The following is a 27,387-nucleotide window of genomic DNA, read 5'->3' as shown; positions in this document are numbered from 1 at the left end:
ATGGAAGTGAAGGAGGAGAGTGAAGAACTGAGTGAAGTGGAGGAGAAACATGTCAAACCTGGAGAAAAAACTTTGAGCCACTCAAAGACTAAAAAGACATTTTTAAAGGAAAGAAGAGCCAAGAAATCGACAACCTGCACTGAGTGTGGAAAGAGTTTCTCAACAAAACAAAGTCTTGAACTTCACTTGAGAGTTCACACTGGAGAGAAGCCGTTCACTTGTGATCAGTGCAGCAAGAGATTCACACGTAAAACTAATCTTGATGATCACATGAGAGTTCACACTGGAGAGAAGCCGTTCACTTGTTATCAGTGTGAAAAGAGCTTTAAACAATTAGCACATCTTACAGGACACATGAGAGTTCATACTGGAGAGAAGCCGTACGCATGTGATCAATGTGGAAGGAGCTTTAAACAATCAGCACACCTTAAAAAACACATGAGAATCCACACGGGAGAGAAGCCGTTCACATGTGATCAGTGCGGCAAAACATTTCCTGTGTCATCAAACCTGAAGAAACACCTGAGAGTTCATATGAAGGAGTCGCACACGTATGATCAGTGTGGAAAGAGTTTCTGTACTAAAAGTCACCTGAAGATACACATGAAGATCCATGCAGTGGAGAAACCACATCATTTATCATAACAGTCGTAATATTCAGAAAATATATCTCATAACAAGATATTTTCTTGTCATAATGACAGATTTTGTATTATTAAGTATTGTAATAATGATTTTTCTCCGAATAGAGACATTAGATCCAACAAGTGGAGGCTGAGATAGGGCAGCACCCATCTCTAAACCCTCTGTTAGATCCATCTGTTAGAACCCCACGACAGGCACCGGTCTGCCTCGGCAGAAGCGGGACCCGAGCCGCCCTCCTCAAAGAGGGAGTGCAGCCTCTAGAAGAAGCACAGCCTCATGAAGAAGATCACAATGCTCACAAGCTCCCTCGAGAGCTGCCTGGGCATGCTGCACTATCAAACAAACAACACACATCTGGTGTGTATCTCTGCCCGAAATGAAACAAGGGCAGGGATGAACACACTTTCTGAAATGCTGTTCGCTTGCCATAATAAATAGCTGGTAGACAGACAACAATAAATGGGCCAAATGATTTCACATGTAGAGCTTGCTGAAGACACAGAAGCTGAATGAGTGTTTTTCGCGTAGGCTTTATAGCTCCTGGTCAGTGACGTCACCCGCCTATGATGTTCCGTCACCCTATTGGACTGATTTCATACGTGCTTGATGACGCAATCACACAGAGGCATTCCAATCTTCAGGAGATGGACTAGCCAAAACAACAAACAAAATGATTACATACTATTGCCCTTTCTATATCTCAGCATTCCTGTTCAATTCAGTAATGGGCAGAATTTCATATTTTGAGCAGTTAATTGAATATCCTGATCCTTTACCAAAATACTTAACAAATTACGAACTGACAGAAGTGATAAGGATGGGTTTGTGATATATAAAATAATGTTGTCCACATATAAACTTATTTCATGATGGTGATGTTTTGTTTTGATTTGATTCCATATATTTGTAATGTGATTGTCGTATTGCAGCTTCAAATAATTGAATGAAAAGTGCAAAGAGTAGCAGTAACAGTGGGCAGCCTTGTCTGATACCTCTTTTTAAATAAAATTGATTTGATATAATACCATTAGTTATGACCAATGCTGTTGGTGTATTATAGAGTGTTTTAATCCAGCTGATGATATATGATTTAAAACCATAGTGACTAAGTGCAGTGAAGAGAAATGACCATTCTACCCTATCAAATGCCTTTTCTACATGTAAAGATACAATTATCTACAATTATCTGCATCTAAAGAAGGAAACTGTTTAAGCTAAGATTATTTCTTTGCTGTTATATTATTATGTTGCACTCAACTTATAAAATAGTCTTTTTTGTGGCTTGTGAGATATTTTTGGCTGTTGTTGGTGTGAATCGTGTGTTACTTAAAGACAGGCAGACAGACAGTTATCAACGGTGAGGCATTTCATATTAAGTTAGTTCATTATTATTTTTTTTTTTCTTTAGTCACTGTGCCAAGTTGGTTTTTATTTCTGTTTTGCCTTTACTTGTTGTTCTCTCTTGTTGTCTTGTGTTGTGTCTTCTTGTGTCCGTTCCTGTCCTGCATCCCGACCCACCCTGGCTGCTGTCCTCGGGGCCGTGCAGTGAGACTGATACAGCTTCAGTTGCAGCTAAGAGCTTCAAGCTTCTGGTGCCTCAAGCTACTGCCTGTTGTCATTGTCTGCTGCAACCCCATCCACTTCCTTGGTTCTCCAGCCTAGCTTTGCCTGGGTCTGATCTCACCTGTCTTATCATCCTCTTCCTCTGTTAGAATGCTGTGACATACATTGAAAACAAAGAGTAGCGCTGATACTGGGCAGCCTTGTCTGGTACCTCGTTTTAAGTCAAATTGATTTGATATAATACCATTAGTTATGACCAATGTTGTTAGTGTATTATAGGGCATTTTAATCCAGCTGATGATATGATTTAAAAGTAATCTCAAGTCAAGTCATCTTTATTTAACCCTTAAAAACCTAGACGGCCGCCGGTGGCAAAAAATAACCATCGTCCAAAAATGTTTAATAAATTTTGAACCGCTAATCCAATCTGTCTGCTTTAAAATGTACTGTAAAGAGGAGATTCACGGCTGAACCAAAAATGAGGATAAAACAGTTTCACATCAAGTTAAGTTACTGCAATTTATGTTTTCAAACACATCTCTACACAGTGAACTGCTGCAATCAAATTTAATGCGTTCAGTGAGGAGTTCAGCCACAGGATTTCTCTGTTTGGTTGTTATATTATCGAAATACTTATTTTATAGTTTGTGAAGATCATTAACATTAGTAGTTCAGCTGAACTACTTATTTTTCTCTGTCATTTTGTGTGTATTTTGTGAAAAAAACATTTGTTGTACAAGACAGTTTTCATAATTGTTTTCATTACATGCAACACTAAATGTTTTTATTCATGTTCAGATTGAATATATATTTCTCTAATACGTCACTTTTGCTTTAGTGTTCTGTTGTATAACATTTTTTTTTTTTTTTTTTGTATTTATTTTACCCTCTGGTATTTTTTGGACACACATTATCAATAAATAGGGAACTTTACCTGTCTATCCCTAAAAAGTAATATTGTAGTTTTATCTAAAGTAATATTGTAACAAATAGCTATAACTTTCTTAGAGATTGTTACATTTAGACAAAATTTCATTTGAAAGTTTAAAACATCAAAATATAAAAAAAATAAAAATAAAAAAAAATAAAACTTCAGGAGGTTTGGGTCAGTTTCCAGTGAAAAACACTAGATTTTTGCTGGCTTTTTTTTTTTTTTTTTTTTTTTTTTTTTTTTTATTTTGGAAATTTTATCCATTCTCAGACAAAATAAATGTAAATGTAACGAGGTTAGTAGATATGGGAAGAAGGAGGCGGGAACCGGCGAACATTCAACAAAACTTTAATATAAAATAAACAAACAAAACGAAAGTAATGCCGGCAGACCCTCGCGGACGTCTGCCGGCCACACAAACATAACAAAACATAAAATAAAGTCCAGGCCTGGTCCTCTCTCGTCTTTCATTGTAGTCGCTCCTCCTTTTATGCCTCCGGAGCTCCTCCGTGAGAGACTCGAGGCCGGCACGCCTCGCAGGTGACGCTCATTATCACTCGCGTCACCGGCCTCGCGCCGTTCCCTCACGGCTCTCGCCCGCCCTGCTCGTCACAGTAAAATTGGCACTTTAAATTTGCTAAACTGAAACTTCAAGTTGTCCTGTTTGAAATGATATATGGCACTTAATGCTGACTGCTAGGTTATAGGTTAGAAAACCAGAGAAAAATGCAGTCAGTCAGGAGCCCCAAAAATGCTCTAGGTCTTTAAGGGTTAAATAGCGCTTTTCACAATGCATTTTGTTTCTTATCAAGCTAAAGTTGGTTTTTGATTGAATCATTTCCATTGTAAATGTTCATTATTACTTAAATTAAATGACACCTTTCCTACTGAAAACTGAATACCTTTAATGCACTCTAATGCATTTAAAAACCAGTGGTGGACAATAACTAATTATTTTTACTTTGTTACTTTACTTAAATACATTTTCAAGTATCTGTACTTTACTCGTGTAATTTTATTTTGAGCAACTTGTACTTTTACTTCACTACATTCCAAGGCATAAGATCATACTTTTTATTCCACTACATTTCATGAAAAATATTGTTACTCTTTATTTTAAAATGAAGAAATGGTCACATGCTCAGAGACGAAAAAGCAGTATCTGTCTGAATCATGCACGAACTGATTCTTTTCAATCATCCTGTTAAATCTGTTCACAAATCACATCAACAATTAATTTGCGAATTGGACTGATCATTGAATCGCTTATTTGTTGACTCGAGAACAGCTGCAATGATCTGTTCAGACCGACTCTCCAGTGAATTAAAAAAAAAAAATAGCCAAGAACTGGGGGATCCTCTGAATGTATTAATTATTGTAACTGAAAATCATATTTAGGTCACAACTGTCCATTGTGTCCATTTAAACCTTGCCGCTCCAAAATAACGGATAAGATTACATTATTACGGCACTAGGAGGCGCCAAAGTGACGTAAAATGTATTGGACATGATTCATTCAAAAGATTTGTTCAAAAACATTGTAGTTATGACAAAAGTAGTTATAACAATAGTCATTAAATCATTCATTCAAACCCATTTCATTAAATGAATTACTTTAATATTTTTAACTGCAGCAATTCATATTTTGTTCTCTAGTAAATAATCATACATAATTTTGTTTAATCGTCTATTCAGAATCATGGGAGAATCATGATTTTATTTGAAAGTAAGAAAGAAACAAAAAAAAACAAAAAAATCTTGATTCTCATTTTATCCAGATTTGTGCAACTGTAACCCATTTTTTTTTTTTTTTAAATGCCTGTTCATCTTCCCTGCTGCAGCAATTTCTTAAAATGTTTTTAGCCCTGTATGTTTCGTCAGTTTTTATATTGTTTGTCAACACACATTAGATATTTTATATACATATATGTATATGCATCTACTAATCTTCCATCCATAATGACTAGTGCTGGCTATTAGACAATTCCTAATCCTTCATAATTATTTTGAGTAAAAGGATTATATAAAATATATAAAATAAAATTGTATAAGCGGCCCATATAAAATTACATGATAAACATTTATCAATCAGTACTTTTTATTTAAGTACATTAAAGATCAAGTACTTTTGTCCTTTTTATACTCGTACCGACCGTCTGCTAGCTGCCTCACGTCACAGAAATCAGATAATTCCCAACACATAGAAACTCTTACGCCTAAATATTATCACATAGAGACTGTGTCTGTACCCCTGATGTTCAACAAATAAAAAATAGAGATAATAATGATAAAGAAATTATAAAGCTTGGGTTGTTGAATATTAGATCCCTTTCTCCAAAAGCACTTATTGTAAACGATATTATCACAGACAATAATCTAGATGTGCTGTGTTTGACAGAAACCTGGCTAAAACCGGACAATTACATTACTTTAAATGAGTCTAGCCCTCAAGGTTGCGATTATTGACACAGTCCTCGTCAGAAAGGCAAAGGGGGATGTGTTGCTGTCATTTATAGTAATATTTACAGTTGTAATGACCTGATCAATATCAGTCTTTTGTTATTTTGTTTATTTCTGAAATATATGGGTTATTGTATTTTGTTTGATAAAGTGTTTAATGCATATGCAAGATTTATCATTTAATTATTTTTGTGCTGTTCAGATGTGCCTGGAAATTTAACAGTTAAGTTTTGTATTCTAAAATGTTTAAGGATGGATTATTACGTAAGAGAAGATCACTAATCAGTCTGCTAATATTAGAGATTTAGTGATTAATGAAGTATCTTGTTGAACTATGTGAAATCCTGCGAGAGGCGAGAATGAAAACGGAAAAAAAAAAGGGAAAAAGAAAAAAACGAGAACTGAGCACGAGAGTGAGCACGAGGGCTAGTCTGCTATTAATGTGGGTTTAACGTTTTAAGTTGGACTATAATTTGTTTATTAGAAACCGCACTTTCTGCGTGGGAGTTTGTGACTGAGGAAAAGTGACATGCCACCGGAGGTGTGTGTTTTTGAACTGTGATGCGAGCTTATGCCTGTTAGCCTCTCCGGCTAAATTAGCTCGTGGTTTTGCAGTAACATTATTTTCATACAGTCGCGGGAGTGATCCGTGTTACACATCGTTTGCATGCTGGACGAGGGAAGACAATATCAGGAAGAGATTCGATGGCTGACGCAGATGTTTTCTTCATTGGGGACCGGTTGGCTGTCGATGCTGGACGGACGACGCTGATTAACCCTTGCTGTGCCGCTTGCAAACGGAGTTCGCCGGAGGAGAGAGAGAGTTACAGTCGTGGTAGGATCCGTGTTTTTTTCTTCACTCTACACCAGAAGGTATTGTTGCTTTCTTCATTTTATGAGCTCCAACATTAAGCGCGCCAACGAACTAACTTAATGCAGGCCTGCTAAAAGAACTGAAAAATAAGAGTGCACTCAGGTTATCACAGACTTATGACTTTGTTTTTTTTTTTGTTTTTTTTCTAATTTGGATTTTATTTTCATATTTGCTTTTTGCTGTTCAACTGTTATGTGAGTTTTGTATAATATAAAAGGAGGAAATTGAGCTATGGCGATCCTGTTGTTTATTCTTTCACCAGCCATTGTATTTGTGTAGCTCAGTGTTTTCTGTTGTTATATTCTATGTTTTAAAACCAGTAATATTCTTTCAGGTACCCATTGATGAGCAAAGATAAAGTGAGAATTATAGTGTTCTTAGACAGGGTTATTATACAATCGAATGTCTCTTTCACCATTTTACCAAGCATTAGGGTTAAGAGGGTTCAATACTTTATACGTTGCTGTATAATGTACTTGCATCATCACAAGCTTATGGTGAAAAGGGTTACATTTTTGGGGGCTCGTCCGGGATCGCCATAGATTTGTAAGATCCCTCAGTTCTCACTTATCTATTCTAAGCTCACAAAATGAATGTTGATGAGATTGAAGCTTGGTGTAAAAGGAAGCAAATAGCTCGTGAGAATGCAGTAGTGTTAAGTGGTTTTGATGCCAATGTCAAAGATGATGTTCTGCTTCAAGCTTTGAATCTTGTTAAAGCTTTTGGAATTGCTAAAATAGTGGATCGCTGTCTAGATGTAGCTTCCAAAACCCAGTTTGTGCTGATTCAGACATCCACTGATCTTACTAAGCAGACTGTACCTGATTGTGTTGGGCTCCCTGGAAAAGCTGGTCCTTGGCCTGTTCATGTGCTCCCTGTTCTCGCAGAAGGTGAAGGTTTTGAAGCCAAGCTGTTGTCCTTTTTGAAGCATGAAGGAAAGACTATTACTGATGTTAAAGGCTTGCTTAACCCTTTTCCTCTTGACATGAACACTGCTCTGATAAATGCCATAAGTTCTCTGGTGGACAAATGCAATACTGCACCTGCTGATACTCAAAGCTACAGGAAGCTCCGCATGTTTTCTGGAGTGAGGCCCACCCCCAGTGGGGAAGAAGAGTATGACGCTTGGGCAGAGCAAACTATGCATTTATTGGATGAATGGCAATGCAGTGACAATGTGAAAAAGCAGAGGGTAGTGGAAAGTCTTAAAGGTCCAGCTGCTGACATAGTGAGGTTTCTACGAGCACAGAACCCTTCTGCTACTTCATATGACTACATGCAAGCTCTGGAGACAGCATTTGGAACAACTGAAAGTCCATCTGATCTTCTTATTAGATTCCGACACACATTTCAATGTGAAGGTGAGAAGCTGTCCGCCTATTTGATGAGGCTAGATAAACTGTTACACTGTGTGTTCAGGAAAGGAGGGGTGCAGCTGTTGGAAATGAATCGACTTCGCATCGAGCAGATTGTGAGAGGTGCCTTGCCACACGACATGATTGCCCTTCGCATTCGCATGACACATAAGCTGCGTGAACCACCTACCTTCAGTGACTTATTGAAAGAGGTCCGAGAGGAAGAGGACATGCTTCAGAGCAGGAATGATGTCAAAAGCCCAGCGATGTCACTGACTGTTACTCCTGTCCCCAGGACCACTCCTGAAACTAAAGTTGATCCTGAAGTGGAACAACTCAGAAGAGACATTACTGTCATGAAAGCAGAAATGATTAGCCTTAAAGCTGCTACAGTAACATCCCCGCCAAATACCCAAGGTCCACAATTTGAAATCCCTGCCAAGGTTAGACACAGGAGGAGTGAAACCCTGCAAAGAGTTGGCACTGAGGAAGATAGACCAGGGATATTTTGCTGTAGATGTGGGGAGGATGGACATTTCAAAAGGGAATGTGATGGTGAAGAAAATCTCAAGAGGGTTAACAAGCGCCTCATCAAACTGACAAGAAGTTGGGAAACTACCGCGGGAACCAGTAAAGGAACGGCCTGGCTTCCCTGTGGTGAAAACACGCTCCACCAAGTGCATTAAACCAGACGAAAGTGGAGGACACTATACCTGAGGGCTTAGTGGGGCCAAGTTCTGCTGTACCAGTACAGATTGAAGGCATCTATGCTAAAGCCATACTCGATACTGGTTTTCAAGTGACTTTGCTGTACAGATCCTTCTACAACAGATACTTGACACACCTGCCATTGACACCTATCAGTGCCTTGCAGATATGGGGTCTCAGTCCTGCTGATTACCCATATGATGGCTATTTGTCACTTAAGCTGGAGTTTTTGGAAGCTGACGTTGGAGTGACTGAGATTATTGATGCCCTTGTGTTGGTGTGTCCTGACCTAGTTGTGAGAGGTGAAGCGTTCATACTCGTTGGCACAAACACACCGACAGTGAGACGACTACTAAAGAGCTGTAAAGAGAGAATAGGAGAGAATTTCGTCAGTAGCATGCACATTCATCCTGCTTTCAAAAGGGCTTTTGAACAGCTGTTAGAATGCCTACCTGATGATGATGACAACCACAAGAGAGGAACTGTGTGGTTCACACAAAGTAAACCCATTATTGTGCGCCCTGGAGGGGTAGTTCAAGTGACCGGTGTGCCAAAGTTTCAAGGGATTCCACGTGCTCAAGCCATTCTGGTGAACCCGGCGACGATGCAAGGTTTTTAGGAGAGCTTTTGGTCAGACCAGAGTTGCAGGTACCCACTGTTGTAATGGCAAAGAAAATCACTGTGCTGGTCAGGAATGTATCGAAAAAAGAAGTTACATTGACCAGACGAATGCCTGTTGCTCACCTGTTTCCTGTAGATGTGGTGTCCTCGTCTTCTGTAAGCCAAAAGCCTAACACTGAGTCAGCAGGAAAATTGACCCCATCTTCCTTTAATTTCGGAGATTCACCAGTCCCTGAGGAGTGGAAGGAGAGATTGGTGGGCAAAATTATGGAACGACATGAGGTTTTCCCTACCCACGAGTTTGATGTTGGTTGCTGTAAAAGTGCACAGCACGCTATCAAAACCACAGAGGACAAACCTTTTCGAGAGAGATCTCGCCGACTGGCGCCTGCTGATCTAGAGGCATTGAGGCAACATCTGGCACAGCTTAAAGATGCTGGGATCATCACGGAATCAAGAAGTCCGTATGCCTCACCTATAGTGGTGGTGAGGAAAAAGGATGAAAAATAAGGATGTGTGTGGACTTCAGGACCCTAAATCGACGCACTGTTCCAGATCAGTACACAGTACCGAGGATCGAAGATGCACTGGTCTGTCTCAACGGAAGCAAGTGGTTTAGTGTGTTAGACCTGAGGAGTGGATATTATCAGGTGCCGATGAGTGACTCCGATAAAGAGAAGACAGCCTTCATCTGCCCAGCGGGTTTCTACCAATTTGAAAGGATGCCACAAGGAATGTCAGGGGCTCCAGCAACCTTTCAATGAATTATGGAACAAACTGTTGGAGATATGAACTTGCTTGAAGTCTTGGTATATCTGGATGATCTCATCGTGTTCGGAGCAACACTCCAAGAGCATGAGGACAGGTTGTTAAAGGTGCTGGACCGCTTGAAGGATGAGGGTCTCAAGTTGTCGCTGGATAAATGCCAGTTTTGTCAACCATCAGTGACGTGGGGCATATTATATCTCAAGATGGAGTGTCTACCGATCCAGAAAAAACTAAAGCAGTAACCACATGGCCCCGACCAAACACTGTGACTGCTTTGCGATCATTTCTTGGCTTCTGTGGATACTATAGGCGCTTTGTGAAAGATTACTCCAAAGTTGCTTATCCGTTGATGCAGATGCACTGTCTCGTCTGCCACATCCTACGCTCACTCAAGTATCGGAACGGAAAGACATATCTGCAGCCAGTGTGAGAGCCATGTGTCAGTTGGTTGAAGTGAATAAACGTAGAAATCCATGTCCTAGTAGGGAAATTGACCAATTGGGACCCTCTTCACATGCTATACCGCAAGCCTACTGTAATATGTCTACCCTGAGTGTAAAGGAGATGCCTATTCTGAGTTCAACTGAGCTGTCAAATGCTCAGCAAGAATGTCCTGGCATTGGCGAGATATGGTCAGCTCTCAACAAAGGAGACTTGACACGAGTTGACAAGACAAAGCATCCAACTTGCTCTCTGTTGTTGAGAGAATGGGATCATTTAAAGATACGGAAAGGAGTCATGTATCGAGTCACAAGTCCTCCTGGAAACCCCCCTCGCTCTCAGCTAGTTTTGCCAGAAAAGTATAGGAAGATGGTAACAACATCTCTGCATGATGACTGTGGTCATTTAGGCCTTGACAAAACCTACGGCCTAATTAAAGATAGATTCTACTGGCCACAGATGAAGTCAGATGTGGAAGACTACTGCAAGTCCTGTATCCGTTGTATAAAGAGAAAGACGCTACCCAAGAAAGCTGCTCCGCTGTCTCATTTGCAAAGCGATGGACCACTGGACCTTGTCTGTATGGACTTTTTGTCCATTGAACCTGATTCAAGCAGTACAGAAAATGTACTGGTTATTACTGATCATTACACCCGCTATGCCCAAGCTTTTCCAACGAGAGACCAGAAAGCCTCCACAGTGGCGAAGGTGTTGATAGAGAAGTACTTTGTCCATTATGGATTGCCAAAGAGGATGCACAGTGATCAAGGGAGAGATTTTGAGAGTCGGCTTGTACAAGAGGTATTTAGCACACTTGGAATTGAAAAATCAAGAACTACGCCCTACCATCCTCAAGGAGACCCCCAGCCTGAGAGGTTTAATAGGACTTTGTTAAACATGCTCGGGACTCTGGAGCCAAGCAGTAAGAGGAAATGGAGTCAGCACATTGGACACCTTGTCCATGTCTATAACTGCACTTCAAATGAGGCTACTGGGTTTTCGCCCTATTACCTTATGTTCGGGCGTGAGGCAAGGCTCCCAGTGGATCTGTGTTTTGGGACATCCAGCGATGACACACAGCAGGAAACTTACCTAAAGTACGTAACTGAGATGAGAAAGGAGTTAAAAGCTACCTATGAACTTGCTGAGTCCATTGCTGCCAAGCAGAACGAAGGAAATAAACGGAGGTATGACCAGAAGATTCGGTGTTCACAGCTGTTGCCTGGAGACAGAGTCTTGATAAGGAATCTAGGGTTGCAGGGGAAGCATAAATTAGCAGACCGCTGGGCTTCAAATCCTTATGTGGTGGACAGTCAGATGCCAGACTTACCAGTGTTTCGGTTGAAACCAGAAGATGGGAATGGACCTATCAAAATTCTCCACCGGAATCACATCCTGCCTCTTGGACAAAATGCATGCTTGGATCCAACACCTGCGGTTGGCCCTGTACCTGGTGTGAGAGTCCTTCAAAAGAAACGAAAGAGACTTCATAAACTTCGGAACTGTGTGTCAGAGAGAAGCAATGTTTCATCTGAGACATCAGAGAACAAAGACAAAGAAGAAAAAACAGATAATTTTCATGGGAAAGAGCACACAGATTCTGAGGATGAAAGAAGTGAGATGTGCTATGACTTATCTGCCCAAGCTAACAGGACTGAAGTAGAAAAAGGAATGTCAGAACCATTTAGCTTGGACCTGGATATGGCGTGGGATGAGGTGACTGAACGTCAAGAGGTGACACAGCCAGAAGCAATCCAAGAGGTTACAGAGGAAACAGTAACAGACAAAGGAGGGTCTCAACCAGAGTCTGCTGAGATAAGTCGAGAAACAGGGACACATGAAACAGGTGAAATGGAAAAGTCTCCAAGAAATGAAGTTGTTAATTAGGAAACTCAAATGTTATCAGATGGTACAAAGCCTGAGACTCTGACTAGCAGAACTCAGAGAGTCAGAAGAGTTCCATCCATATAAACATATGACACACTAGGAAATCCAAGTGTCATAAAAGCTCCTATTACGAGATATGTTTCTTGCCTTTATAAGTGGATAAGTGCCCAGTGATCTTTTAGGTGTAAGTCACTTAAGATTACACTCACTAGTAGATTGTGTCTACATTGCTGAAGCACTAAGTCATGAGGGCATGTCTTATATTGGTGGGGGGAGAGTGTAATGACCTGATCAATATCATTTTTTTGTTATTTTGTTTATTTCTGAAATATATGGGTTATTGTATTTTGTTTGATAAAGTGTTTAATGCATATGCAAGATTTATCATTTAATTATTTTTGTGCTGTTCAGATGTGCCTGGAAATTTAACAGTTAAGTTTTGTATTCTAAAATGTTTAAGGATGGTTTATTACATAAGAGAAGATCACTAATCAGTCTGTTAATGTTAGAGATTAATGAAGTATCTTGTTGAACTATGTGAAATCCCGCGAGAGGCGAGAATGAAAACGAAAAAAAAAGGGAAAAAGAAAAAAACGAGAACTGAGCACGAGAGTGAGCACGAGGGCTAGTATGCTATTAATGTGGGTTTAACGTTTACACATCGTTTGCATGCTGGACGAGGGAAGACAATATCGGGAAGAGATTCGCTGGCTGACGCAGATGTTTTCTTCATTGGGGACCGGTTGGCTGTCGATGCTGGACAGACGACGCTGATTAACCCTTGCTGTGCCGCTTGCAAACGGAGTTCGCCGGAGGAGAGAGAGAGTTACAGTCGCGGTAGGATCCGTGTTTTTTTCTTCACTCTACACCAGAAGGTATTGTTGCTTTCTTCATTTTATGAGCTCCAACATTAAGCGCGCCAACGAACTAACTTAATGCAGGCCTGCTAAAAGAACTGAAAAATAAGAGTGCACTCAGGTTATCACAGACTTATGACTTTGTTTGTTTTTTTCTAATTTGGATTTTATTTTCATATTTGCTTTTTGCTGTTCAACTGTTATGTGAGTTTTGTATAATATAAAAGGATGAAATTGAGCTATGGCGATCCTTTTTATTATTCTGTCACCAGCCATTGTATTTGTGTAGCTCAGTGTTTTCTGTTGTTATATTCTATGTTTTAAAACACGTAATATTCTTTCAGGTACCCATTGATGAGCAAAGATATAGTGAGAATTATAGTGTTCTTAGACAGGGTTATTATACAATGGAATGTCTCTTTCACCATTTTACCAAGCATTAGGGTTAAGAGGGTTCAATACTTTATACGTTGCTGTATAACGTACTTGCATCATCACGAGCTTATGGTGAAAAGGGTTACACAGTATTAGCCAAAAGTCTTTCAAATATAATTCCTTCGAAGTGATGGTGCTTTATGTAACATTATGTCTCACTCTGGCTACTCCAGTTATCCCTGTATGTATATTTTAGATAACCATAAAGTGAAATATGCTATAAAACACCACTCTTTTCGTTTTCATTTAAAAAATCTTAAACATATTAATAGCCATGCATGTAATTTAGGCAACACGTTCATCGATTATCTTCACTCCATGTATATTTATAACCAAACAAACTATAAAACACAGCTCTTTCTCTTTTTGTTTACATTTTAAAAAATATTAAACATATGTGGTTCAGGTAATATGTGCATATAGTGCAAACATAAAACACAACACTGTTTCTTTTTGTTAGTTTTAATGATCAATAATAACCATTAGAAAAGTATAAGTAAGGCAAGAAGCTACAATAAGAATAAAGCAAACAATTCAGTCAAATGTACAAAGTCAGCGCTTTTGTAGGCTACAACAGTAAAGTTATGAAATTTCACTTTCACTTCAACAAATTATAGATTCATTCAGATTGCCCAGTATATATACAAAAGATGAATTATATCTCATGTTTAACCACTACAGAGACATCAGAGCCAGTGGCAATCATCAGAAGGACTAGCTGAGGTAAGACTCGATAAAAGTGGATTTGAAATTTTCTTTGGCTAGATGTGAACTTTGAATTGGATCAAAACTTGGGCAGCAACTGATGACGTTTCATAAGAACAGACAAGAACGCATATTGAATAAATGAATGAATGAAGCATTTATATAGCACTGAACTATGTACTACTGTATGTACACAATCACATCAGGGGTCGCTCCTCATCCACAACCTGGATAATTCAACAGCAGACACAGAGCAACAGCGCCAACTATAGGTGGAGAGGAGAGATTTGGCTGAGTCTCTTCTCAGCTGTGGTGATGTGGTTTCTCCTCTGCATGGATCTTCATGTGTTTCTTCAGGCGACTTTTAATGGAGAAACTCTTTCCACACTGATCACACGTGTGCGGCTTCTCTCCAGTGTGGATCTTCTCATGTGTTTTCAGATATGATGACTGACTGAATGTCTTGTCACAGTGTGAACACTTGTAAGGTTTTTCTCCAGTGTGGATTGTCTCATGTGTTTTCAGATGTTCTAACCGACTGAATCTCATGTCACAGTGTGAACACATGTAAGGTTTTTCTCCAGTGTGAATTCTCTGGTGCAGTTTTAAACTGTTTGCTGTAGTAAAACAGACTCAAAGCACACATACTCTCTCACACCAGTGTGTGTTTTCTGATGTGCATGTAAATATTGCAGCAGTGAAAAACTCTTTCCACACACAGAACATGAATGTGGCTTCTCCTTCGTATGAACTCTCAGGTGTCTCTTCAGAGCTGATTCCAGAAGAAATGTTTTTCCGCATTGATGACATATGAACGGTCTCACTCCGGAGTGGATACTCATGTGGTCTTTAAGGCGTTGTGATCGCGTGTAGCCCTTCCCACATTGATCACATGTGTACGGTCTCTCTCCAGTATGGATCCTCACATGTTCTTTAAGGTGTGATGATTGCGTGAAACTCTTCCCACATTGATCACATGTGAACAGTCTTGCTCCGGTATGGATCCTCATGTGTTCTTTAAGGATTGATGATTGTCTGAAACTCTTCCCACATTGATCACATGTAAACGGCTTCTCTCCAGTGTGGATCTTCATGTGTTCTTTAAGGGTTGATGATTGACTGAAACTCTTCCCACATTGATCACATGTGAAAGGCTTCTCTCCTGTATGAACTCTCATGTGAACATTAAGACTTTGTTTGGTTGAGAAACTCTTTCCACACTGAGTGCAGATTGTAGATTTCTTTTTATTCTTCAAAAATGTCTTTTTAGTCTTTGAGCGACTCGAAGGTTTTTCTCCAGGTTTGTCATGATGTTTCTCCTCCACTTCACTCAGATCTTCACTCTCCTCCTTCACTTCCATCAGCTCTGAAATGAAAGAAAAAAAAAGAGAGTCATTTCATTTTCAGTACATCAAAATAAAATAAAATAGTCATAAAATTGAGACTTGCTAAAAAAATATCCCGATCATTTTGATACATTTGCATTTTCATAAATTAATTGCATATGTTCATGAAACTTTAACATTAATCTTCCAATTGTTCAGACTCACCGGTCATCTCAACGACACAATCCAGTGGTTTGCAGTTTTAGATTGTATATTTTAATATTTTGGAATGATTAGTATTTGTTATTTATGTTTTTAAAAGAGATTCACGGAGTGTGACATCATATCATGATCATTTCAGCGTCTGTAGAAAGTTCACATGCTCAAAGTCTAGACTGACTGCATCTTTAAATGTGTTATTATCAGTGTCCTTCATGATTCACTCAACCCTGTTACTTCTGACATGATTTTCCTGCTTTCAAAACAGGATTTCTTAAAACTGTGACACCTGGGGCCAGTTGCATAAACCACTTAGACTAGTCTTAAAAGTTAAAGGGGGGGTTACATGTTTTTTTTCTAGGCTTGATTGTGTTTTGGGGGCACAGTTTAACATGTCTTAATGCTTCGTTTTTTTTTAAATGCTGTATTTTTCATATATTTTATCTTTATTCTACACCTCTGTTTGCACTGTCATATGAACGGCTCGTTTGACTTCCTGCTTCTATGAAGCCACTCCCTCCGACATACGCAATGTGCTCAGATTGGTTAGCAGGTTGGTAACTGGCCCAGTCTGTCGTGATTCGCTGAAGCGTCCGGAAACGCCACGCCCCTTACCATTCGTAGTTACGCGCTTAGGTGGAAAGTAAATAATAGCGCCTACATTGCTGTATCAAATTGAGCCGAATCAGACCCAGATGAAGAGGAAAAAATAGAACCTCTGTAATCGCGGCTTTTGAAGGATGTTTATGAATGGTATTTAATTTAGTATTTGTGTCAAAGTGTTTAGATAAGCTGTCACTGCTGTTTGTTAGCTTTAAATATACAGTTTTATCCTGATTAAATCTTTACTGTAGCCGAATACATGACTGAGTAGCCGCATTTTTGTAAAGGTATCTTTTAATTTATAGCATGAACAACTGTTTGTCTATGAACAGAGACGTTTGTTGGTGTTTGTTGAACTAGAACTTAGCTAGCACTGGCTAGCAAAAACGAGTTGCTCTTTGTATACGTCCTAGATGCATTAAAAATAGCAACAGAACTATAACATTACGTTTAAAAGACAATAAAACGTACTTACAGTTTGGGGCTGATAAACAGCAGCTTCTGCTTTTAAAGTGGGAACTGCTTCATCTTTCAGTAAAAGTCTTTGTGTAAATCCAGCATTAAACTCGTGTAGATTCAGGAATCTGTCTTCAGCGCCGCATCCAGTGTAGAAAATATCACAGATTATAATGGGTTCTATATCTTTTGATGCGTCGCGTCACACAGCTCGCGTTCGGTGTAAACAACTCTTCCGCTTTCATTATGCTGCGCCACATGGCCTCGCCCACTTTGTTGCGTGTTCCCGGAGGCAGTGTTTATGTTAATAGCAAGGGTTTATGATGTCACCAACCCGGGAAGAAGCTTGTTGTAGTCCAAACCGGTCGTTTTTGTAGGCAATAAAATGCCATAACTTTAAAAGACAATATCTCCGTGTGCATTGAACTTTCAGCGCTGTAACTTTGCAATAACTGTTTATGCTCAAGCAGCAACATTTTAACTAAAGTTAAAAAAGTGAAATCGCATGCAACCCCCCCTTTAAGACACTAATGTTTTTCTTGAAGAGTGGTCCTCATTTTTTAGGAAATGTCTGTTACATAAAAAGGTAGATTGGTGTAATTTGAATTGGGAAAATAACATTGATTACCCCTTGGTTAACTGTAAGTTGGTCTTAATACAGTGAATAAGTTCATGCAACTGGCCCCAGGAAGTGACATCATCTGGGCTCTCTCTACAGCATGATGGGACAAGAAAATAATCTCAATCCATTGTCTCAGTTTTACACAAATGAATGACTGCATTCTTCAACCCTGTTACCAAAGTTACTGTAAGAAGAGATTTTGCTCAAATTACACTTACAACCCTGTCAGCCATTCTGGAAAGTTCATTTACTTCAAACATTTTGGTGTTTACAGTTTATTCCTAAAAATAACAATGTTGTAAACTATAGTGAAAATGCCTAAATTCTGGAAACACTCTTGAAAACTATGAAGCAGATTTTAAATTATGTGAAATAAGTATTTAGTTTGATCTGATGTTGACGATCATTATGAAAGTTTCTCAAACTTCCCTTTACTGAGCTTTTGTTAGAAAAGAACATTATCTCTCATTTCATAGTTCGACTGTTTCTCTAAATGTGCAGAAGTGCTTGAATCTTTCTATCATGAATGTTGTTCAGCGTCATGAATGAATGAAGAATAAACACCAACCTCTTTGTTCTTCAGTATCTTCAGTGTGTTTCATTCTGCAGGGTTCTGGATCACTCATGTTCTCACTGTCCTCTTTAATAAACTCAGTCTTTGCAGATTTCAGCTCTTCCTGATGATCTGATGCTCTGATGCTCGTCTGATGGGAATATTCCTGCATTTATTGATGAACTGCTGTGGGAGGAGCTTCACTGATGATGTGACTGATGTGGGAGGAGCTTCACTGATGATGTGCGTGATGTGAGAGGAGCTTCACTGATGATGTGATTGGTATGGAAGGAGCTTCACGGGTGAATTGCAGTGGGCGTGGCTTCATTTACTGAACTGAAGATTGGTTGGAGGAGCTGATCTGCCAAAATCAAAAATATATCAGTTACTGTGTTTAAATTTACAAAAGCAATTTTAAATAGAAAACCCATTAAATCCATGTGTCTGTTTTAATGTTTCAAATTACTGTTGTGAAAAAAAAAATGTTTTAATCTTCCATCATCATTTAGTGTAACAGATATATTTAATGTAAAAATGAACCAACGGTTATTTTAACCTGTACTTAATAAAATATATAAAATAATAAGAGATCATACTAAATTTAATTATATTTTAAATGATTAAAATCTTCTTGATGACAAATGAATGAAATCTAGTGGTTTGAAGGAAAGTGGCAAAATATAATGATTTAAAATGACAATGAAAGAGTATTTTGGGCTGCACTGTGATCCTTAAATACAGTGTTTGAATGTCAGAAAATTATTATTGTTCTAAATAATGACAAGTTCTTTCTTTCTTTCTTTTATATGAAGCATTTATATCCATCTATCGTAAAGCAACTGATGCTAATTCAGAACTTTTTGTTTCTAATTCTAACTTTATTCTGTTTCTTCTTTAAAATAATTGCAGACATCTAGAAAAGTATTAAAGAACTGTAAGAAAAACATTTAAGGCATAAAGACAGAAATAAATGTAGATATTTGTAGTCATCAAATCCCCTCAGTCTGTTGACAGCAATGAAATGATCTTTAAGTGTCAATTTACAGCAGATCTGAAGACATCAGCATAATAAATGAGGTGAAAACAGGAACTATTGACATGAAATAAAGAGTGTTTTCAGCAGTTTCTCTGTTAATATTGATGACTATCAACACTCATTCAACAAGTCATTCAGATCATCTTACTTTATTCTGAGTGTTTGCTGTTAGAAACTGATTATTTGAGTCAGGATATATGAGAAAAGACTATAAACCTGCTCTATTGAAAGTCAATACTGATATTTCTCACAATATGACATGGATAAAACAATAATACAACAAACACAAATAAATAACTACAGCAGCATAATGACAATGAATAGTTTGATCTTCTAGTAACTATATTTATTGCAATAATGTAATTAGATTGAACAACGTGCAATTATTATAAAATATTTAAAAAATAAACAGCATCACAAACCAATGTTTCTGGTGAGAAGCTTTTATTTACGTTTCTATATTAATTATACAATTATTTATTGATGTAAAATATCTCATGTGTCTCGTTAGGCTTAATGAATTTAACACTTTCTGTTCCTGTGTGTTTAAATACTGTAAAGTGACAAAGATGATCTAAAGATGTTAAAAGAGTAGAAATAAAATGGCAGCAGCAAAACTAGAGATCGATTCCCATCAATTCCCCTCATATTTCAAACTTTGACTTAACAGTTTTCACTATAAAACATGAAACAATCACAAAAAAGAACACAAAATCGCCTAAATGTTTATTTCAGCAGGAAGAAGACAGAGAAGACACACAAGTATCGCTGTGCTCGATGAAAACAACACAGAAATGAGCCTGTCGTTTGATCAAACTGTATAAAGGCTCTTCTTCTTCTTTTTTAATGGCGGTTGGCATCCAGCTTAATGGTGCATTACCGCCACCTTCTGTTCCGGAGTGCGGATCAGTCAGTAAGTTTACAGTATAATCTATAATATCCAGAATCAGAATCAGGGAGAGGTAAAAAAAAACTACCTTTATATCCTATAATAAAGCCCAGTATCTGTCATTCATACTTAGTATTGTTTTTAAAGTGAGTTTCTGCACCCCTTGTTATGTTTTATTCAGAGCACAGTGTTCCCAGTCTTAGTCTCGTAAGTACCGTTTCTTCTTTGCTATCTCCACTGCCCACCTTATTTACTTTAATACTCTTTTGGATATGGTATAAATGTCTCCCTTTCTCCTCACTATCCCACATTTCTTGCCATTTCTGGTTATTATTTATTTTTATTTTTTTTTCAGATTATACATTTTACGTCCGCTTTACTGATTCTTATTTGCATTTCTACATTTTCCTTCTTTAATGCCTTCTTTGCGACCTTGTCCACTATGTCATTCCCCTCCACTCCTATGTGCGCCAGAACCCATAAAAATGTAACTAGTCCACCCTGGTGTGTTATTCTTGTAACTGAGTAGAGAATATCTTGTCGACTTGAATGGAACGATATTAGACGAACAAGAGCTGAAGCGGAGTTTGTACATATTATGATTTTGTCAGTTTTTCCTTTTTCCACCCTATGCAAAGCAACTAAATTTGCAATCATTCCCACTACATACTGCTAAATTATTAGATGTTCTTCTATTGATTTTAATTCCTTTAAAAGCTCCACTACACACTCTCAACGCCTGAGCCTGAATCAGATCCAATTGTTTTAAATGGGATCTAGCTGCTGAAGAATACACTATACTGCCATAGTCCACCGTAGATCTTATCAGGGCCACATAAATTATTTTCAGTGCTTGGAAACTTGCCCCCATTAACTGTATAAAGTGTGTTTGATGATCGTGTAAATATGAGAAATACCGTGAACTGCTCGACTCTCCTCAGAAGACTCGCCGCTGAAACTGAATGAGAGGAAGGCGCGCATGAGCGGTGACATCATCTGCAGCCAACGGTAGACGCGCCAAATACTGTAAACGACAAAACCATCTATAAAAATAACAATCACTCAAAAAACAACACGCTGCTCATCTTTCTGCTGGTTGTGTAAAGCTGTGATGAGATCATTTCAGTTTATTTTGGAAAAAGTTTTGTTTAAAGTTCATAGTAAGTTTGACTTCATGAAGCCTCGTGGTGTGAATGAACATTAAACTGACTAGAACAAACTCTTTGAAATGTATATGGGAGGCTATTGGATATCAAGGGTGAATCTTTTAATATGTCAGATTGTTTTGCGGTGTGTTCTCTGATCAACACTTTTAACCATATTATTTATTATTCTCAGGTTAGGTAAAGTAAGTCGAGTCTGGCCTAAACTATTCATTTTAAATGACTGACAATTTGGTCAGAATACTTCTCTGTGTATCTTCTTGTTCAAAGTCTTAAAATATTCTAAATTATGACTCAATATATTATGACTCAGTTTTTGTGATAAATTATATTTCTGACGTATCACTGTTTTAAGCCTCTAATCTTCTTGATTGATGCAAGATGTAACTTTCCCAAAGTTTCCCAGATTCTTCTCAAGGTCTCACAGCATTTCTAAGCTAATCAAAGTGAGTTATGAGAACATTCTTGCAATAGACAGAATAGTGCCACTGTTGCTGGTTTTTCTGTGGTGACTAAGACACGACTACCCATGAAAACCAGCCTCCAACAACTGCAACAAACATACTTTAACAGATCAGCCAAAGACTCAAGATGCACTAAAACAAGGTGACTGTGAGAATACAAGCATTCGAGCCTCATAAGATCTGAAGAAAGGGCACAGTGGTGAAGCCCATCGACTCGAGATCCTACAGTGTCCAGCTGGATTCTGGAGGTGTTAAAAGGAGAAACAGGGACCATGAATGACCCTGGAGACTCTAACCAAACAGAGACTGTTGATCCTGACAACACAAAAAACACTGAAACTGCTGAAGCTCAGTCACAACTCACCATTGTTTCTGTCATGGAGACGAACCCCGTGATTCCCTCTACTGGCCGGCAGAGGGCTCCATCTCCTGAATACTGACACTCACGCATCCACTCATCCATGTATACTGATTCGCACTACATTTCCCATAACCCCGTGCCTTGGACTCTGATCACTCGCCAGCTGCTACTCGTTATGAACACTATTTAGCAGCTCCCAGACACTGTTGCTATGCGAAGTCTTGATCATTGCTCCGGCTGACAATTCTGAGCGTTTATACCCTGTTGGATTACCTGTTGCTGTCTTTGTATGTTTCTCGTTACTGACCCGTTGCTGCCTGCCCACCGACCTAGTGCCTGTTCTTTGGACTGTGAATCTTGCTTGTTTCCCTGACCTCCTGCCTGTTTCCGACCACGATTCTGCCTGCTCTTCATTGCTGTGTTTGCTGGTTCTGACCCCTGCCTGTACGACGACGCATACTTTTAATAAAGCTTACAAAATGGATCCCATGTCTAGGGATGAGTCATTACAGTTTCAGTGTTTGGAGTGAGAAGAACTGCTACTGAATGACTCATATTATTAAAATATATGATCCTGTTAAATACTTTGCATTGAGCCTATAATGAGCCATGAGATATTTTAAATCTGTACTTCAATGTTAATAGAGATAAATATGAACAGATTGATACTGGAAAGATTAAATATGTGTGCTTCTCTTTATTTTTAAAGGTTTTAGGAACATTGTCAGTTTCTGCTATTAAAAACTGCAACATATTAATCACTGAATTACTTTATTGAAATTAATGCAGTTATCATAAAATCAGACTATATTTAGATTAATATGGACATATTGTATGCTGTAGTTATTTAGCTTTAGAGAAATAACAGTAATGTCTTTCAATAGAGCAGTTTTATAGTCTATTTCTCATATATCCTGACTCAAATAATCAGTTTCTAACAGCAAACACTCAGAATAAAGTGAGATGATCTGAATGTCTTGTTGAATGAGTGTTGATAGTCTGAGGATCATCAATATTAACAGAGAAACTGCTGAAAACACTCTTTATTTCATGTCAATAGTTCCTGTTTTCACCTCATTTATTATGCTGATGTCTTCAGATCTGCTGTAAATTGACACTTAAAGCTCATTTCATTGCTGTCAACAGACTGAGGGGATTTGATGACTACAAATATCTACATTTATTGCTGTCTTCATGCTGCATCTGTTTTTTCTTATCATTATTTATATTTGGAAGACTTTACATTATTTATATTCTCTTATCAAGACATCAATATAAAACACACTTAGTAACTGATATATTTTTGATATTGGCAGATCAGCTCCTCCCACTGCAATCACATTATTAGTGAATCGCCGCCCACTGTGATTACATCATCAGTGAAGCTCCTCCCACAGCAGTTCCTCAATAAATGCAGGAATATTCCCATCAGACGAGCATCAGAGCATCAGGAAGAGCTGAAATCTGCAAAGACTGAGTTTATTAAAGAGGACAGTGAGAACATGAGTGATCCAGAACCCTGCAGAATGAAACACACTGAAGATACTGAAGAACAAAGAGGTTGGTGTTTATTCTTCATTAATTCGTGATGCTGAACAACATTCATGATAGAAAGATTCATGTCTTATTTGTTTGTGTTCAACAAATGGTCAGTAAAAGGAGGTTTGAGAAACTTTCATATTGATTTTCAGCATCAAGTCAAACTAAATATTATTTTAACTGATTTATTTTATATTTATTTTATATCTGGTTCACAGCTTTAGACAATGTTGCCATAATTCTAGTCATTATAGTTACTGTTGTATTTATAATAAATTATAGAAGTTATTCATACTCAGAGCTCAACCCTAAGCCGTGTCATGTGCTTGTATAAAAATCATAATAATGAGTAGAGATGCACCGGAACCAAATATAATGAAACACTTGGCCGAATACAGAATGTTTTTTACACCTTTTTTAAAAGACTTATTTTGCCATTTTTTTCACTTTTGTATAAATTAAATTTGCTTTTTATTATTTTGTCTTACTTTTCAAAGAAAAAAATCACAAAAAAATAATGGACTAGATTATCCAATGTTAAAAAAGAAAACTCCTTAATTGGTCCTTTGTGGACAAAAATCGGCACCATAGGAAATGACTGGGGAATACTATAATTCTAGAATGTACATTTCCTGAAGAAAATGTCACTTGGTTGCTAAGGTAACCTGGATGGTTGCTAAATGGTTACTAAGGTACTTGGGGTGGTTGCTATGGTGTTACTTGGTGGTTGGTAGTTGTCACAGATGATTACTATGTAGTTTTTATACAGTTCTTAGCATGTTTTTAGCCCACTTTGGCACTTAGCTAATCACTATTTGCATGTAGTACATAAATGAAGGATTGATTCTACGCAACATTCTCAATGTGGCAAACACACTGGTACTTTTTTGAGTTATTTAAATTTGATGTCTTTTAGAAATAAATAATTTCTCTGTCCCCTACTCTGTCTTTTCCTTATATCATGGTCATATTTGTCTGTAAGCGTATTTTGTATGGTGCTCTCAACATGAATAGTTTTTAAAACATTCTAAAAGGTTAAGTTCGTTACAACAATGGTTTGTAAAGAAAAAAAAAAACAATTAAAATACTACATTTTAACACTAAACATTTTTCAACATTCCAGCAGACATTTTACCAACAAAGCTCAATATAACTGAATCCTCTGGGGTCTGAGGGGGTTTTGGGGCAGAAGTTTTGACATGTCCTGATATTTGTGCTTTTATCAGTTTCTTAAAAACATTTTCATGGTTAAAGTCTGATTGCACTGTATTCAGCACAATGATAGACATGACAGATCGCACCGGCGCCTCCATGTCATGCAGTAAACACGCTCTCCACACAAACATATGGACATGAGCCAGATAACAGCACACATTGATCGAACCAGACTAACATTAGAGCGAGAGGATTGTAAAGTTACTACTGCTTACATGTTTCAAGTGATAAGCCATATTCGAGGTTGATGAATGATGGGTGAATGTTTGGGTTTCCTGCTAAGTTTTTTGTGACTAACTAATCAAATCTTGGTCTATCAAGCCTCTTCTGGCTCACTAACGGTTAGTCAATTATTAGGGGTCAGTCCTATACGAAACAATATAGTGATTTATCTTTTGTAAGACACTCTTAGTGTCAGAATGGCTGTATGTGTCGAGGGCGTGAAGCATCATGAATAATGCTGTGATTCACACCTGAGGAGACAAAGACCCTCCGCTGGGCCTGTCAATGACGAATGTGAAGAACTAGAGAATGAATGTGAGGAGACTTGATGATTTAATGTGTTGTTTGTAGATTATTCACTAAATCAAGTTTACTTTAGAAGTAATCTAACTATACATATTCTATGTGAATATATAGTAACATTTAATTTATTCGTGTGATCGAAGCTGAATTTTCAGCATCATTACTCCAGTCTTCACAGTCACATGATCCTTCAGAAATAGAAATCCTTAATAATTAGAAATCCTTTCTAATATAAAAATGTATTTGATGAACAAAGTTATTATCTAGCATGATTATAACTTAAAAAAATAGACAATAGTGCCATAATTTGGGCTCTAAGGTTTAGATTAATATTTAATTTATTTTACTGAAAATCTTTTAATTATTAAGGGACGGTCACATTAGACTTACGATGATTTGATACACAAGATGCCTTATATTGTGTTACATAAAAAGTTACAAAATCTTTCCATTTCAGATAAATATTGTTCTTTTGAATTTTCTGTTCATCAGAATGTTAAAAACAACTTGTTTTTCAACACTGATCAAAATTGTTTCTTGAGCAGCAAATCATCATTTCCCACTACACAAACATTTTACTTTTGCCTATAATATTTAAAAAATAATAACTGGAAGATTTACTGAAAAAAAATTAAACATTTATTTATTTATTTATTTTTCAGAGCTGATGGAAGAGAGTGAGGAGAGTGAAGAACTGAGTGAAGTGGAGGAGAAACATCATGTCAAACCTGGAGAAAAACCTTTGAGCCACTCAAAGACTAAAAAGACATTTTTAAAGGAAAGAAGAGCCAAGAAATCTACAACCTGCACTAAGTGTGGAAAGAGTTTCTCAACAAAACAACATCTTGAGGTTCACATGCGAGTTCACACTGGAGAGAAGCCGTTCACATGTGATCAATGTGGGAAAGGTTTCAGTCAATCTGCACACCTTAAAGGACATATGAGGATCCACACCGGAGAAAAGCCATTCACCTGTGATCAGTGTGGAGCGAGATTCTCAAACAAACGTAATCTTGATGTTCACTTGAGGATCCACACTGGAGAGAAGCCGTATATGTGTGATCAGTGTGAAAAGAGATTCTCAATCAAACAAAGACTTAATCTTCACATGAGAGTTCACACTGGAGAGAAGCCGTTCACATGTGATCAATGTGGAAAGAGATTTACAAATAAAAAAAGTCTTAATCACCACATGAAGATCCACACCAGAGAGAAGCCATATATGTGTGATCAATGTGAAAACAGTTTCCCAAACAAAAAAAATCTTCAGGTTCACATGAGAGTTCACGCTGGAGAGAAGCCGTTCAAGTGTGATCCTTGTGGAAAGAGATTCCCAAACAAAAGTCACCTTGAGCGTCACATGAGAGTTCATACTGGAGAGAAGCCATTCACATGTGATCAGTGCGGGAAGAGTTTCCCACACAAACAAAATGTTCAGCTTCACATGAGGATCCACACCGGAGAGAAGCCGTTCAAGTGTGATCAGTGTGAAAAGAGATTCTCAAACAAACAATATCTTGAGCTTCACATGAGACTTCACACTGGAGAGAAGCCGTTCACTTGTTATCAGTGCGGGAAGAGCTTTATACAATTAGCTCATCTTACAGGACACATGAGAGTTCACACTGGAGAGAAGCCATACGCTTGTGATCAATGTGGGAAGAGCTTCACACAATCAGCACACCTTAAAGAACACATGAGAATCCACACTGGAGAGAAGCAGTACATGTGTGAACAGTGTGAGAAGAGATTCACAAACAGAAACTCTCTTAAAATTCACATGAGGATCCACACTGGAGAGAAGCCGTTCACATGTGATCAATGCGGGAAGAGTTTCCCAAACAAAAAAAATGTTCAGGTTCACATGAGGATCCACACCGGAGAGAAGCCGTTCAAGTGTGATCAGTGTGAAAAGAGATTCACATATAAACAAAGTCTTGATGTTCACATGAGAGTTCATACTGGAGAGAAGCCGTACGCATGTGATCAGTGCGGCAAAACATTTCCTGTGTTATCATACCTGAAGTCACACCTGAGAGTTCATACGAAGGAGCTGCACACGTGTGATCAGTGCGGAAAGAGTTTCTGTTTTAAAAGTCACCTGAAGATACACATGAAGATCCATGCAGTAGTGAAACCACATCACCACAGTCAGAAATCATGGTAA

At 38.1% G+C, this 27,387-nt stretch overlaps 1 protein-coding gene and 1 pseudogene across 1 annotated transcript; one reads left to right on the top strand and one right to left on the bottom strand.

Moving 5' to 3' along the window:
- Positions 1-27,387, top strand: LOC137002623 (zinc finger protein 845-like). Its single transcript, XM_067362387.1, has 2 exons — positions 1-498; positions 26,044-27,387. Exons 1-2 carry the CDS (start codon positions 1-3, stop codon positions 27,385-27,387), a joined length of 1,842 nt encoding a protein of 613 aa, XP_067218488.1.
- Positions 14,554-18,101, bottom strand: LOC137013794 (oocyte zinc finger protein XlCOF6-like; annotated as a pseudogene).

The sequence above is a fragment of the Chanodichthys erythropterus genome, chromosome 3, assembly GCF_024489055.1.
Source record: "Chanodichthys erythropterus isolate Z2021 chromosome 3, ASM2448905v1, whole genome shotgun sequence".
Taxonomy (NCBI): Eukaryota; Metazoa; Chordata; class Actinopteri; order Cypriniformes; family Xenocyprididae; genus Chanodichthys; species Chanodichthys erythropterus.
The sequence above is the reverse complement of the archived record's forward strand: the minus strand, read 5'-3'. Positions and strand labels throughout refer to the sequence as shown.